This window comes from Acipenser ruthenus, chromosome 18 (genome assembly GCF_902713425.1).
Source record: "Acipenser ruthenus chromosome 18, fAciRut3.2 maternal haplotype, whole genome shotgun sequence".
Taxonomy (NCBI): Eukaryota; Metazoa; Chordata; class Actinopteri; order Acipenseriformes; family Acipenseridae; genus Acipenser; species Acipenser ruthenus.
In genome coordinates this window covers 9,881,950-9,896,643 of record NC_081206.1, presented here as the reverse complement: position 1 = coordinate 9,896,643, position 14,694 = coordinate 9,881,950, and the positions used below count along the sequence as shown (strand labels likewise).

General features: G+C 42.8%; 1 protein-coding gene across 1 annotated transcript; it reads right to left on the bottom strand.

Moving 5' to 3' along the window:
• Positions 1 to 10,485, bottom strand: LOC117424942 (neuritin-like). Its single transcript, XM_058991190.1, has 3 exons — positions 9,524 to 10,485; positions 3,823 to 3,967; positions 1 to 553 (listed from the first exon to the last, which is right to left on the bottom strand). Exons 1-3 carry the CDS (start codon positions 9,573 to 9,575, stop codon positions 322 to 324), a joined length of 429 nt encoding a protein of 142 aa, XP_058847173.1. The 5' UTR covers positions 9,576 to 10,485; the 3' UTR covers positions 1 to 321.
• Positions 10,486 to 14,694: the final 4,209 nt, after the last annotated feature.

Here is a 14,694-nt window from a genome sequence, read left to right as displayed (position 1 = left end):
TAAACCAAATTCCCCAACAGTCAAAGACTAGAGTATGCTACAGCAATAGCAAACATCTACAGAATGCATATTTATCTTTGTAATGAGTGGGGCTACAGTATTTACCAGTCCTATAGTATACAGTAGTATTTTCTCAAATGGACACTGATTGTCTGGGAGTGAACCTGTTTACAGCGGAATGAATCCGAATGACCCCTCCCGGGCTGTGTTGAGTGAGCTGTGCTGCCCAGCCCCTGTGGGGGAAAGGAAGATTCCACTTTGAATCTGGGGGTGTTCTTCCATTCTCAAGGCCAGGTCGGTGTGGGCTGGCTGCTGCAGTGTCTATAGAGAGAGCCAGGTGATTGCAGTGGGGAGGAGCACCAGCAGCGGGAGGGACAGGTAGTTTGTTAGTGGCCCCAGTTGTGGAGCCCCGTTAGGGCTGCACAGGTCGAAGAGGCTGCCTTGGAAGCGGATCTTCTTGGACTCTTCCTTCAAGGTCTCCCAGATACGCCCCGCCTCCTCCTGGCACTCCGACAGGGCTGTGGTGGCACATACGTGGAACGCCTCCCAGTGGCTGAAAAGAGAACAGCAACAACCGGCATCAACTCATGACTTTCCCTTATGTAAATTATACACTGGCGGTTCAAATTATGATATCACCATCCCTGAAACAGAATGATATTAATGAGAGAATCATAAAATACAGCTGTGGATCAACTATAAAGGCACTATGTCAAACAGTGTGATCTGTACATCATTAATGTGGTCATGTGGCAGTGAAAGGGTTTCTGAAACCAGTAACTGTGGCGTGGGCAGCTTTATAAAATAATCAGCAAGAAGGGGTTTGTGTTTCTTATGCGAAACACAAGACTGAACATGACTGTGAGCTGTGTGCAGAGTATGAAGCCAGTATCTTAAAGAGTTAGGTCTTTATCATCCGCAAACCAAAAAGTCACATGACTCCATCCTGGGTCAGAGGTCAAAGTGAAGGGGGCCGTTAGATTTGTCTGCAGGAGTTTCTTGAAATAGTTTGAGATATTAGCAGTTATATGTGTGGCCAACACACATTTTCTAATGCCAAACTTTCCATCATGTGGGAATGCTGTGAATATTGAAAAGTAATAAGGAAAGCAGCGATTGGTTACTGACAGACCAGAGTTGCTTCTGGGGGTTGTAGTTAAGAGGAAAAACCATTTTAGAATGTTTTGTTGTTTTTATTACCATTAAAAAAATGAAATACACATTTAGTATATCTGTGAAACCCATGCCATGGCAATACATATTAGGTAAGATTTAGTGGAATGTGTTTGAGAGCTCCTAATTTAACAGGAGCTAGCAGCACGGAGATTTTCCACATGAGGCTGTCTGGGTGTAACGTGCACTGTGCCTCTTGTGAAGTCCTTTGCTGCATGACCATTATTTTGCAGTCACCCGACTCACTCTATTCACACACACATGCTAAGCCAGCCTCCATTCGATCTGTGATTAAATTACAGGTACGAGCTATTCTCCAGCACTCCAGGGAAATATTCCACTGCAATGAAGAACAAGCACACACGTATGAATGCTATGAATTTCATTACGTCGTGCAGCGAGAAACACATCAATTATTCTGCCGTGCCTGTGTTCCTGCCCTTAGGATTTACAGCAGCTCTTCGGATTTCAGCATAATCTGCTCCCCCTGCTCTCCCTGCAGCAAACCTCGCCATGCCTCTTACACAAATACCCTATTTAGTATTCCCACTCACTGTAATTACCTATTAAATATCCAGGCTATTGCTCACTACATGGCCGGAGGCTGGCTTTGAGCCACCCCCGCCCTGACTTGGTACAGCCCTGTGAACTGATACAGTGTGCCTGTATTGTGTGACCCCCCCCCCCTCTATTTACAGTTGGTACATTCCAGAAGTGGTCTTGACCTGAGTGAAGCAGCAACAGTTGAACAAAACATATCTAGCACACACTTTTCTGTGTAAATGGGCTTTTCAGTCAAATTTCCAAAACAACCAGTTTACAGTCCATAAGCCCTTCCTTTAAAAAACATGTCTATCTCTGAAAACATTGCTAGAATCTCACTATAGAATATAGCATTGAGCATGTGCTGTACTTATTTGATTGAATCCTAAAGTGGAAACTAAGCAGGTATTTAGAATTAATACAAGCAAGCAGTGCTCATGAGAAGACATTATTTTGCCATAAGAGAGACAGCATGCATTAATAATTATACACTGACTAGTTATAGAGATAATATCCAAACTAATCGGTTTTGTGATTGGGTCCATATTGGTACGAATATAGAGGATTCACAATTAGGGGTACCACCAAATAGTCAACTAGTCAAACAGAAAGGTGACAGTGGACCTCATAAACTGCTAGTCTACTAACTGCACATCACCTGATTGTGAAATCATTGTAAAGTGTTAGCAAACGGTACATTCACAAATACAGCACCAGACATTATCAATTATTAGAATAACAATTAATAATATGATGCGTTCATATTTTTTAAAGTGGCAACTAGTCACCCTTTTTGCCTGTTTCCCCCTTGTGGTAGGAGCGTGTATTGCTATAGTAATGACGCAGAAGGACAATGTTGCTAAATGAATCCTTCTTGTGCAGGTTTTCTATTATTATAACACAAATCATTGTGCACAGTTTGAACAGACACAACCACTCAACTTTACTTCTTCCTCTCCCCAATCTGCACGAGAGGACATCTCTGATAACAAGAGAACAAAGACTATACTCATGAAATACCAAGAAGCAGAAAGAGTGCTTTGTCAGCGTTAGAACGATGCCGTATGTTTTATGCACAAGAAAAGATGCACTTGAATTTTGACAAATGTTTTTTTTCTCACAGTGATTTATAGTACTGAAGTGCCTGCAGTCTCTATCTTGCCTGGATTAACCTGGAGTCACAACCCTCCTCTCTCCCCTCCTCACCTGCACACCACCTGCAACCCTCTTCTCTCCCCTCCTCACCTGCACACCACCTGCAACCCTCCTCTCTCCCCTCCTCACCTGCACACCACCTGCAACCCTCCTCTCTCCCCTCCTCACCTGCACACCACCTGCAACCCTCCTCTCTCCCCTCCTCACCTGCACACCACCTGCAACCCTCCTCTCTCCCCTCCTCACCTGCACACCACCTGCAACCCTCCTCTCTCCCCTCCTCACCTGCACACCACCTGCAACCCTCCTCTCTCCCCTCCTCACCTGCACACCACCTGCAACCCTCCTCTCTCTCCTCCTCACCTGCACACCACCTGCAACCCTCCTCTCTCTCCTCCTCACCTGCACACCACCTGCAACCCTCCTCTCTCCCCTCCTCACCTGCACACCACCTGCAACCCTCCTCTCTCCCCTCCTCACCTGCACACCACCTGCAACCCTCCTCTCTCCCCTCCTCACCTGCACACCACCTGCAACCCTCCTCACCTGCACACCACCTGCAACCCTCCTCTCTCTCCTCCTCACCTGCACACCACCTGCAACCCTCCTCACCTGCACACCACCTGCAACCCTCCTCTCTCCCCTCCTCACCTGCACACCACCTGCAACCCTCCTCACCTGCACACCACCTGCAACCCTCCTCTCTCCCCTCCTCACCTGCACACCACCTGCAACCCTCCTCTCTCCCCTCCTCACCTGCACACCACCTGCAACCCTCCTCTCGCCCCTCCTCACCTGCACAGCACCTGCAACCCTCCTCTCTCTCCTCCTCACCTGCACACCACCTGCAACCCTCCTCTCTCCCCTCCTCACCTGCACACCACCTGCAACCCTCTTCTCTCCCCTCCTCACCTGCACACCACCTGCAACCCTCCTCTCTCCCCTCCTCACCTGCACACCACCTGCAACCCCTGCTCTGACTCCTGCTCCTCTTGGTAGGCCGCCATGTCCTCCCCCAGTTTCAGAACGCAGTCCGAGAAGCCCTTGTAAATATTCCCGCATTTCACCTCCGCCGACACGGCCACTGCAAGGAGCACTGCGGGGAGAGAGCAGTGAATCAGTAAATTACGACAAGAACAACAACTGCAACTACAATCCCGACATTGCAATTACAAAGCTTTTTACTCCAAATCGACTCCAAAGGGAAAAAACTCTCCTGGCCCCACCTCCCTCCCAACCCCGCCTCCTCTCTAGCCCTGACTCTCTGCCCAGCCCAGCCTCCTCTCTAGCCCCGCCTCCCCCCCGACCCCGCCTCCCTCCCGGCCCCTCCTCCTCTCTAGCCCCGACTCTCTCCCCAGTCCAGACTCCTCCCTAGCCCCACCTCCCTCCTGACCCCGCCTCTCTCCTTGGACCAGCCTCCTCTCTAGCCCCACCTCCTCTCTAGCCCTACCTCTCTCCCGGCCCCACCTCCTCTCTAGCCCGGCCCACCCTCCTCTCTAGCCCCACCTCTCTCCCGGCCCCACCTCCTCTCTAACCCCGCCCATCTCCTCTGTCGCCCGCCTCTCTCCCAGGTCCCGCCTCCTCTCTAGCCCCGCCTCCTTCTCCTGGCCCCCAACTCTATCAGTGTGCAGGACTCTGAGCTGCAGTCACTTGTGCTGGTCATGATTAATATCTGCTGAATAATAACCTGCATTTCATTTCTCTCACTCTCTGTCTTGTAGCCTCTGGGCTCGTGCAGCTCAATTAAACCACACTAATTAAGGAAGCAGTTCAGTACTGAGAAATACTTACCGTGTCGTATTGTTACTTTGGGAATATTTTGTGCCCCCATTGTTGCCGTGTATTGATACAGGGTGGTTAAAATGAAATGGTGGGCACCCCTAGTTTTTTGTAGTCGTTATCGACAGGGTTCTTTCTGTGTAATTTCCTGCTCAATACAGCGTGCTCACTCTACCTGCACTCAGTGTGATTGTGCGCACAGATTGCTGCATTTCAAATGTCCTCTGCAGCCATTGCCTTCCACTATGTCAGTTTGTCGACGTTTGCTATTGGATAAGCATGTCATGTCTTTTTCAATGTCTCACATGCTGAAGTGTTTGTCTGCTAGACTAAGACCTGTCTTTAGATCTATAACATATCAACACGGACAGTGGGAGCTATTTTAATGATCTACACTGTAATGGATCTTAATTGCACCACTCTTTAACTCTGTATTAATCCTGCCAGTGTTGTCCTCCAGTGAATTTACAGACCCACTAACAATACTTAGCATCATCAAAACACAGTGAATTGAGCCATAAAAAGGCATGCAAACCACAGTCTTCACATTTCATTAAAGGAGTGCTAACCAGTTCTTTATCACTGGTCCCCCGTTTCCTGCGCTGAAGATGTTTTGGTTCTTTGCTTGGTTTTGTATCATTTAAATTGGGCATTTTTGGACAAATATAATGCCACGGGTTAAAACTGCAGCCTCTTCACTCCTGTGGTCTAGCTGCAGTTCGACAACGTGACCTGCAGCACAGGAAGTCATTAGGAATCGTGAAGCAGCTGTGCCATTATTTTTGTGGTACTAGATAAATCACATCATGAACCAAACGATTTTTTTTACAATTATTTTCGTTTTAAATTGGAATAATTAATAAAAGGTTAATACCCCTTACATGCAAACACACTTCTAAGTGTACTATATAGTTTATCGACACAATGTGTTCTGTATTAATATAATTGGTATGACACAGCCACGTATCTTAGTTTACCAATTAGCGAGATGAAGATTTATCTAGCTGACATATTTCCGATGGAGGCTCTTCTTCTGTCTGATATGAATAAATCATCCTGTGATTTGTGACTTGGCTGTCAGCGTGAACACACAGGGGCTTAATCAGTCCTGTTCTACAGCAGCTGGTACCAGCGGAGGCGTGACCCTGCGCTCCCCGGAGACCGCACACGAGCCGCGCTCAAAACCCCAGCGCGGAGCCGCGGACTCAAACGGGCTCACAGAGAGAGCCCCAGTGCCGGGGAACACAGCGCTGCGAAAAGCACACATACGAGCCGGCATACGAGCTACTACACCCAACATGAGATAAACGTGCCTCGCTATTCTACACGCTTTCTTGTGTTTTTCATTGAAGTTCTAGCCTCTATAGCGTTTAAACCGATATTACAATTGGGGACACACACCTACAGTTAGACACCACCTGCCAACCGCTCCCGCTTTTTAATAGGAATATTTGAATTTCATTTAAAATCGGACCTTGGAATATGCATGCAATAGGCTACAAAAATATGTGTTCAAAATTATCGGCCATTTAGCCGAGTATACAAATATGTACATGTCTCTAACTGTTCAGCACAAATCTGTATTATAATAACTTACACAAATACACAGAACGTCTAACTGAAATACAGTAGCAGGCTTGTTCATTGCAGTGGCGATTCAGAAAAGTATTTTTGCAGCAGCCATAGATGCATTATAAGTGCACTGCAACACAGTTACTTTTTTTAAAAATCGTTTTTTTAAAATGCTGCATCTAGCATATTTTGTAACAATATAGCTACGATATATATAGCCCTGCAGTATACCCCTTTAACATTTTTATATTTTAGTCGTTGTTCCTCTTTAGTGTGTATAACTAATTTCAGACAATAAAAAAAATATGAATCCAGATTTAACTGAATGTATTTATATGTTATAAATGTTACGTTTAATGTTCTGGGCTGTAAAACACATAAATCGACAAATAGAAGATAGAGAAGTAAAGAAAAAAAATGTAATAATATAAAAAAACAGACTTTGGTTTTGATTCCAAATAATAAATACATTTATTTTGCTCTATTACTGCTAAACAATAATTATATTATGATATTAAACAATAATATAGCATACAGAATATAAACCTATTCGATTTATTGAATAATTATTATTTAAAAAAATACTATTTCATATTGATAGATGACATTATTATTATTATTATTATTATTATTATTATTATTATTATTATTATTATTATTATTATTATTATCCCCACACTATGATATTATTCCTAATAAACACATTTAAACACACAATGGAACATTTTAAAAACACTGTATTAAAGAAACGCTTTGAATAAGAAGCTTCATACCGTTAAGACATTGCTAAAGTCTACACGTATTACATGCAGTATTGAACTGCAGAGCAGTATAAATGACATGCTGTTCTCAAGGCCCGCCCGGCGCATTGAATTAAGCAATGCACAAGCAGCTGTGGACAAGCTCGTGTTGGTCTAATTTGACACGGAAACGTCCTCTGGGGGCCGTGGGCAGTCAGCGTGGAGAAACCCGTAGCGATCAAAAACACGCCATATGTTCAAAATCCTCTCGCCGACCAATCTTCCAAATTAGAGCTGTACAAATCCTGACCCGGTCGGCCTGCTTGCGAGCTCTATCCTGCATATCAACGGAATGCCACCAACCCCAAACACTATTTAAAACGGCAGATCTACACCCGTGATTATAGGGCAGTACATTAACAGCACTACACTATGAAAGGGTATAGCGCTGCAGATACACGCGCACGCAGAACCCATTCCAATCTCCAGTGTTTTATAAAAGTGACAGGTGGCTGGGGTATAACCCTTTGGAAGAGATCAGAAACCATGGGGATTAAAACGGACACACGCCTTTCAGACACCCCCCGATGTGACTGAAACATTTAGGCCTGAACAGGGCACAAAACATGACGGGACCCCCAGCCTTACATTTGGCGCATATTCTGTTTATTTAAAATTAACAATAGTGCGTTTATAATAGATTTTCATCGCCCAGGTATGTCGTTTTCCATTGCTTATATGCTCTGCTTAAATACTGTAATTATTGTTTTTTAATAATAATAATAATAATAATAATAATAATAATAATAATAATAATAATAATAATAATAATAATAAATACACATATTTACTGTAGTAAAAGCATGAGGTGCAAGGGTAGGCAAATTAAAGAGTGAAGGATGAACTTGACTTGGCGCAAAGTCCACTCAAACTGCGCACATTTTTTGTGAATATTCTCAATATTTTGCCTATAGCTTTGGTCTATCTAGTTGTATGTAACGATTATTATTATTAAACGATTAGTCTATTGAAACTCCACATACTCGTGTTGTGCCATTTAATTTTCCTTATGCTACTTTCTTTGTGGGTTGTACTAAGGTTACAGTAAAAGAAGAACAGAATTATAATATATATATATATATTATATATATATATATATATATATATATATATATATACTGTATATATATATATATATATACACACACACACATACAGTGTATATATATATATATATATATATATATATATATATATATATATATATACTGTATATATTTACATATATTTATATATATATATATATATCAAAATCATTTTGTGCTGCCCATGAACCCATAACATTTCACAAAAGCTGTTTCGCGATGACAAACCATCTTCTTTACAGTTCATAGCTGTAGCTTAAATAATTGTATTTCTTTCACAGACAGATTTACAACCTTCACGACTGCTAATGGAACAGTGTGCACAAATACATGTACTAGAACAACGTGCACGACTTGTGCGAAGCGTAAGTATTGGACACAGTAAAATGTATATTTTAAACCTCATATTTGAATGATGCAAGCAACGTTCCGTATCCTCCCATCACACCTATACATCTTTTAATAATAGGAATGTCCAAAGGTGGTCTTATTAACGAGTGATTTCTCATAACACCAACATTAATCACATTATTATTATTATTATTATTATTATTATTATTATTATTATTATTATTATTATTATTATAGTAGTAGTAGTAGTGGTATAGTGTTTTTAATTATTTTTTTTATTTTTTTTGGGGGGGGGGGGGCTATTTCAAATACAGTATACAGGGGTTACTATTACTATCGTCTGCATAGGTTTGTCATTTGATTTCATATTTAATATTTCTAAGAACCATGCTCAATATGTATTGATGTTATTTCGTGCCCGTGCAGACAGTATGTCTTGTGGAGGATTTATTAAAATGAGTCCTACAGTCTGCAGATCCAACTCGACTGAGGTGTTATTGTTAAGAAGTACGAACGAATTCAACTGATGGGAGCAGAGGGTCTTATTCACAATGCAATAAAGTCCAGTGGTATTGAGGAAGCGAATCTGTGATCGTTATTCGGATACCTCGAATTACACACGCCAGGATTAGATATCACAATTATTGAAGTACGGCCTTTTCAAATCTTTAGGGATAATACGAATCAAACACGCATGTAGTTTTCTAACAAAGAAAGCATTCCCCGTGGTATAGGAAGTCGACGTTCTTTTTCAGAACACAATGCTGAAAAAGCCCGAGTTTAAAACGGTGTGTGGGGCTTTTTTCCCGTGGCGGTTGATTAAAGTAGTTTTTAAACGCTATTCATAAATAATTAATAACATCATTTACAAGAAAATAAATGTATTATTTATTCATATGACTACTCTGTGGAAATAACCTGATCGTTGTATTTTATTTATTTAATATAATAAAATAGATAGATATATTGAACGTATAAAATAACGTATTCATAAATACATTAAGTTAGTAATTCATCAAAGTATATTCTGAAGACCCTAAGCGACAGGTACGCTTCTTCTCTTACCCAGTGCGATGCCTGCAATGTGAATGGGTGTCTCCGGTACCCTCTTTCCCATATCCGCCTCTCCTTAAATCCAACGCGGGCTGCACGGCTCCATCGCCAGAATTTCAGCAAAATCAAACATGTTTGTTCAGATCACTAGAAGACGCTGGTTACACCATCAACCGCTGTTTAATGCAGGGATCTGGCGATATCACTCACTGGTAAAACGAAATATTTGCTCCATTTTATATCAAATCTTCGACGCAGTTCAATTCTTACATCCCCGAGTGCGCTTTTGTAAAAGGCGGTGCAGCGGATTCTTTAAATGCTGCTTTTCTTGCAGTGTGAACTCGTCTGTGTGCTCTCCTGAGTTTCAATGTCAGGGCGCGCGACTATCCTTCATGTAGGGGCCTATAGACAGCACCTTGAAATAAGTTTACCCTTTGCAATTCACTCGTCGTTTCTCTTATACCCAATCAACATTGCAATGTCATCACAGTCTTAGGAAAATAAATATACACATACATACATGTATGTCCATAGGCTATATATTTAAAATAAACTGTAAAAAATGTTTATAAATAAGTAATCTCTTTTTCAAGAAACCTAATAGTGCAGCAGAGATATCAACCCAACGTGCTGCTTCAAGGTTAATATTGTATTATAGATGCAGCAGGGTCTCCGTGTTCCGCTTCTTTTCTTTTCTCGACGGCGGAGTAGCTCATTTTACCTACAAATGAGACACGGGAGGCGCGTTATCCTTTTATGTCATGGATTCGCATGCTTTTTAGGCGTGTATAGAAACTCAGGGCTGCACTTTCCCTTTCTCTCTTCCCCCTCCCTGATGCACTATTCTAGATTGATCCCTTAGCTTTTAATAATTAATTCCGTCTTTTCGACAGTGCAGATGCAGCAGAAGCACTGTCAGTCTACCTACATTCTTCATATCACGAGTAAGGGGGGCGGTGTGAGCGTTGGGGGGGCGTGCAGTAACCCTTTTATGTGCCTACAAGTTTTGCGTGAGGGTGCGTATAGGAGCGCATGCCGCCCGCTCTCCTGCCGACCAGTTGTGACCTGTCCGGCCGACACCTGTGTCGGTGTGAGGATAGAGGCGGCGCTGTTTCAGATAACCGTGTGTCAGCTCAAATCACTTCTGTTTCTGGGGGCTGAAGTTCAAATCTCACAACACTGTTAAAACTGCAGCAGAAGGATTCCTCTTTCTCCAGTAGTGCTTAGCGCCAGCTACGCCAGAGTGCACGTAATGTAAAATATTAACAACAGGCCTACCACGTGATAATATTGTAGCAACTCCCATGAGAAAAATAAATGTCTTACGTAATGCCTAAAACGCTTTTCGGTTCTATTCAAGTAAAATGATATTGTTTTGGACATACGGATTAAATATCTGTTTATGTTGTCTGTTTTACCCACCTCAGACCACTTTCTTACGCATTGTATAAATTAGTATCCCGATATGTAATTGTCCCATCATCAGATGCGTCAGTGCAGTGCAGTGCAGCATTTGGTTTCATTTATCCAGTTGATGATAGATTAGCAAAGATTCCTCGCCCACATTCGCAATAATATTCTTTTGATTTAAAATATAGGCTGCTAAGGGTCAACGGTTTCTCTACCAATGAGGTGCAGTTGGTAAAATGATCCAGCAGTGACATACCAATTTATCAACCAGGCCGTATTGCTGGTAGTGTCAGAATCAGACAACCATTTTCTGATACCAAGATAAAATATGAACCGCGCTTCGTGTTCCCCCTGAGCGCTTTCTTGTGGAGGTGTAGACACCGAGTGTCAGAACTTCTAATTATAAAGCCGTGGTTTAGCGCTGAATAAATCAATGTACGCATCCAATTAACAAGCACTAATTAAGGAATCACGAGCTGCAACTTAACAGGAGAAGTGGAAAGAACTGGGAGGCAAAAGCGAAACATGCATTTTGTGCAACTCACATCTAAAAATAACGAATCTCAAGTGTTTGTTGTGCAAGCCTGCGGATTGGACTATATGTGTACGCCCTGGCGTGTGTTAGTGTTACTGCACTAATGAAGCGGCACTGCCCATCGCAAAGTGAATGGGTTTTCCAGTAAATCAGGCACAGTGGTTCTGAATGATCACAAGCTGTGCTCGTGTGCAGGTTGGAACACTTGTTAGCTCTTTCTATTCTTGGTATTCTATCAAGATCATTAATCCCCACAAAGTGACATCGCTTGCCATCCTGAAACGACTGAAGCCTGAACTATCAAAGAATGCATAAAACACAAGAGCAAAGAACTGTACAGTACAGTATTTGGATTTGGTGCCATCTGGCGTACATTTTTGAGAACTGCACCCTTAAAGTTGAGTTTAACCCTTTGCGGTCCATTGTCAGACTGGGTCCGACAGTGCTATTATTCCTCTCAGGTCCAGTCCGACATCATTATAGCAACGCAAAAAACGGGTTTCTAGTCGTTTTTTCTCCGGAAAAAGCCGAGAAAACCATTCAATTGCCGAGTGGGAGCGACAGGAGCCGAGACTGTAAAAAAAAAATACTTTTAACTGTGCGTGTGAAAATAAATTAGACCTGAAGTGCCTGACGCGCAATTAATAAATGGACTGATTAGCAGTCAAACACGTAACTGCTAGTACATGCGACTATACCTGTACCCCTCACCTGAAAGTTACGTCACAGAATCCTGAATGTTGTGTTTGTCACCAGCATGTTAGTAACAGACATCCCACGGCTGTACATTCACAATGGGAGGCTCAGTGTGTGGTGAATAAGCAATGGAATGTTTCATCCCAATTTGATAAGCAACTCTCCACATGCAAAAATATAAGGCGTGATATAGAGGCGGGTGCACGAAGGAACAGACTGACACCTGTAGGTGTGAAACAGGGGAGGATAATAAGTTAACACGTGGTGTAGTCAGCGACACACAACGTGGTCATTTATAAGGATCTTTGGTGAAAGCAGAGCTCGGACACGGTTCCTTTCCACAAAGGGTCTTTTATTGCAATTTGAAAGGATGCGATTAGCAGCTAGCTTTGATACAATGGCAGCACCGGTCACTCCTCTTCGTGACATAGAAAGCATCTGAAACACAAAGCAGAGGGTCAGAAGAACCGCTGTCTAAAACGAACCGGGCATCCATGCAATATAAAACGTACACACACATCTGTACAGAAACAGCGTCCATGTTACACAGTCATCCAGCACTGTCCCAAAACCTTTAAAACGTGATTCTCTGTGCTCGGTACCCGTCAGGTCTTTATAGCAGAAAGACTGGTCAGACAGTCGTTAATGAAACGTAGCAACATGCGCAGATATACCATCCCTAATAGTGTTACAGACCTCAAAGAAGTTTCTCATAGCGTGTGTAACATTTTAAAATACAAACTGGCGGCGCGTACCTGGGTCAGTACTTGAGCATGCGATGGCAGGAGCGCGTACAGCACCGCGTCTCTCTTCGTTTGGCTGAGGGACGGCACATGACGCGTCTGCCTGGCAGGTGTATCGACTGGGGCAGAGCGCTGATCCACCGGCCACAGAGAAACTCCGGGAAGGGAGGGCCCGTGGGGTCCTCGACTGAAGCAGCTTTAACGCGCTGCTGTGACCTGCAGTGAAACGCAAATACCACCGGGCTGCCATTCAAATGCATTGACTTGTATTACTGCAGGCAATTTGCATGGTACCATATCTGTGCTTTACCATGCTGTCACTTTGCTATGAATTACGATGGTATACTTTCAAGCTTCACACTATCCTATTTATTTTGTTGTCAATTTGTTTAACCGGTTAACACTTTATTAAACAGATTAACCAATTTTGTTAATACTATTTATTTTATTTAATTATTCTAATTTGTGGGCAGCACAAATTAGAATAGTGGTTAGGGCTCTGGACTCGTGACCGGAGGGTTGTGGGTTCAAACCTAGGTGGGGGACACTGATGCTGTATCCTTGAGCAAGGTACTTTACCTAGATCGCTTCAATAAAAACCCAACTGTATAAACGGGTAATTGTATGTAAAAATAATGTGTAAATAAATAAATGTAAAAAATAATGTGATATCTTGTAACAATTGTCAGTCGCCCTGGATAAGGGCGTCTGCTACGAAATAAATTTGTTGTTTTTTCCCCCTAAATGAATTATGGAAATGAGTTACATTGGGATGCTGGAACAATATATTTTGGAGGCTGATATTGTACTATTGAGTAAATGGGTGACCTTGATATCGAAGGTCACAGTTCACGCTTAGGTTACAGCTCTTATGCCGGTCCTGTAAATGCAATCCTTCTTACCGCCGACAGAGGGTGATCCACGGTTGCTTTGCTCTCTCTGGGAGGCTTCTTCCTGCTCTCCTGCAGAGATTATTAAAGGTGTTGTTAGACAAGCAGCCAGCAGAGGGAGCCAGCACGGAGAGGCTATCCACTGCCGTTTATTACACCAGAGCAACGCCTTTTAAATGTTATCAAAGCATGTAATAAACAACTTGAGAGTACTGCACTTAAACGCATTGACTTTGACATGCAACATTTATCCAAGAATTGTAAGAAGCTTCTTTTAGTACACTACCTAAAGATGCCCTTTAAGAGTTTAAGAAACTGGAAACCTAACTAATGTATGTCTTGTTGTTCAGATTCCCCTCACCTGTGTCTGATCATAGATCTCTGAGTGTATGTCAGCCCTAACTGAGGAGTCCGATAGCACGATTTGGCCAGATTCAGTAAACTCATGATCCTCCGGGTGGTGCCCCTGAGCACTTTCAGCAGATTCAGCCTCTGAATGATCTGCCAGACAAACGGACAGAGAGAGAGAGAGAGAGAGAGAGAGAGAGAGAGAGAGAGAGAGAGAGAGAGAGAGAGAGAGAGAGAGAAACAGAGATAGAGAGAGAGACAGAGACAGACAGAGAGACAGAGAAACAGAGACAGACAGACAGAAAGTGAGAGACAGAAAGAGAGAGAGACAGACAGAGACAGACAGACACAGAGAGACAGAGACAGAAAGAGAGCAAGATAGACAGGCAGACAGAGACAGGCAGAGAGAGAGAGAAAGACAGAGAGACAGACCAAGAGACACAGACAGACAGACAGACAGACAGAGAGAGACAAAGAAAGAGAGACAGACAGACAGAGAATAAAGAACACCTTTAAGGTCACTGTTAGTACACACGATCAATCATGTTCTAAGCAGAATGA

What these genes read in the sequence shown, in the direction of transcription:
- LOC117424942 (XM_058991190.1), bottom strand. Translation starts at nt 9,575, where the DNA reads ATGGGAAAGAGGGTACCGGAGACACCCATTCACATTGCAGGCATCGCA. An exon ending in CATTGCAGGCATCGCACTGG is followed by an intron (nt 3,968 to 9,523) that starts GTAAGAGAAGAA and finishes CTCTCCCCGCAG; the next exon opens with TGCTCCTTGCAGTGGCCGTG. An exon ending in GGGTTGCAGGTGGTGTGCAG is followed by an intron (nt 554 to 3,822) that starts GTGAGGAGGGGA and finishes TTCTCTTTTCAG; the next exon opens with CCACTGGGAGGCGTTCCACG.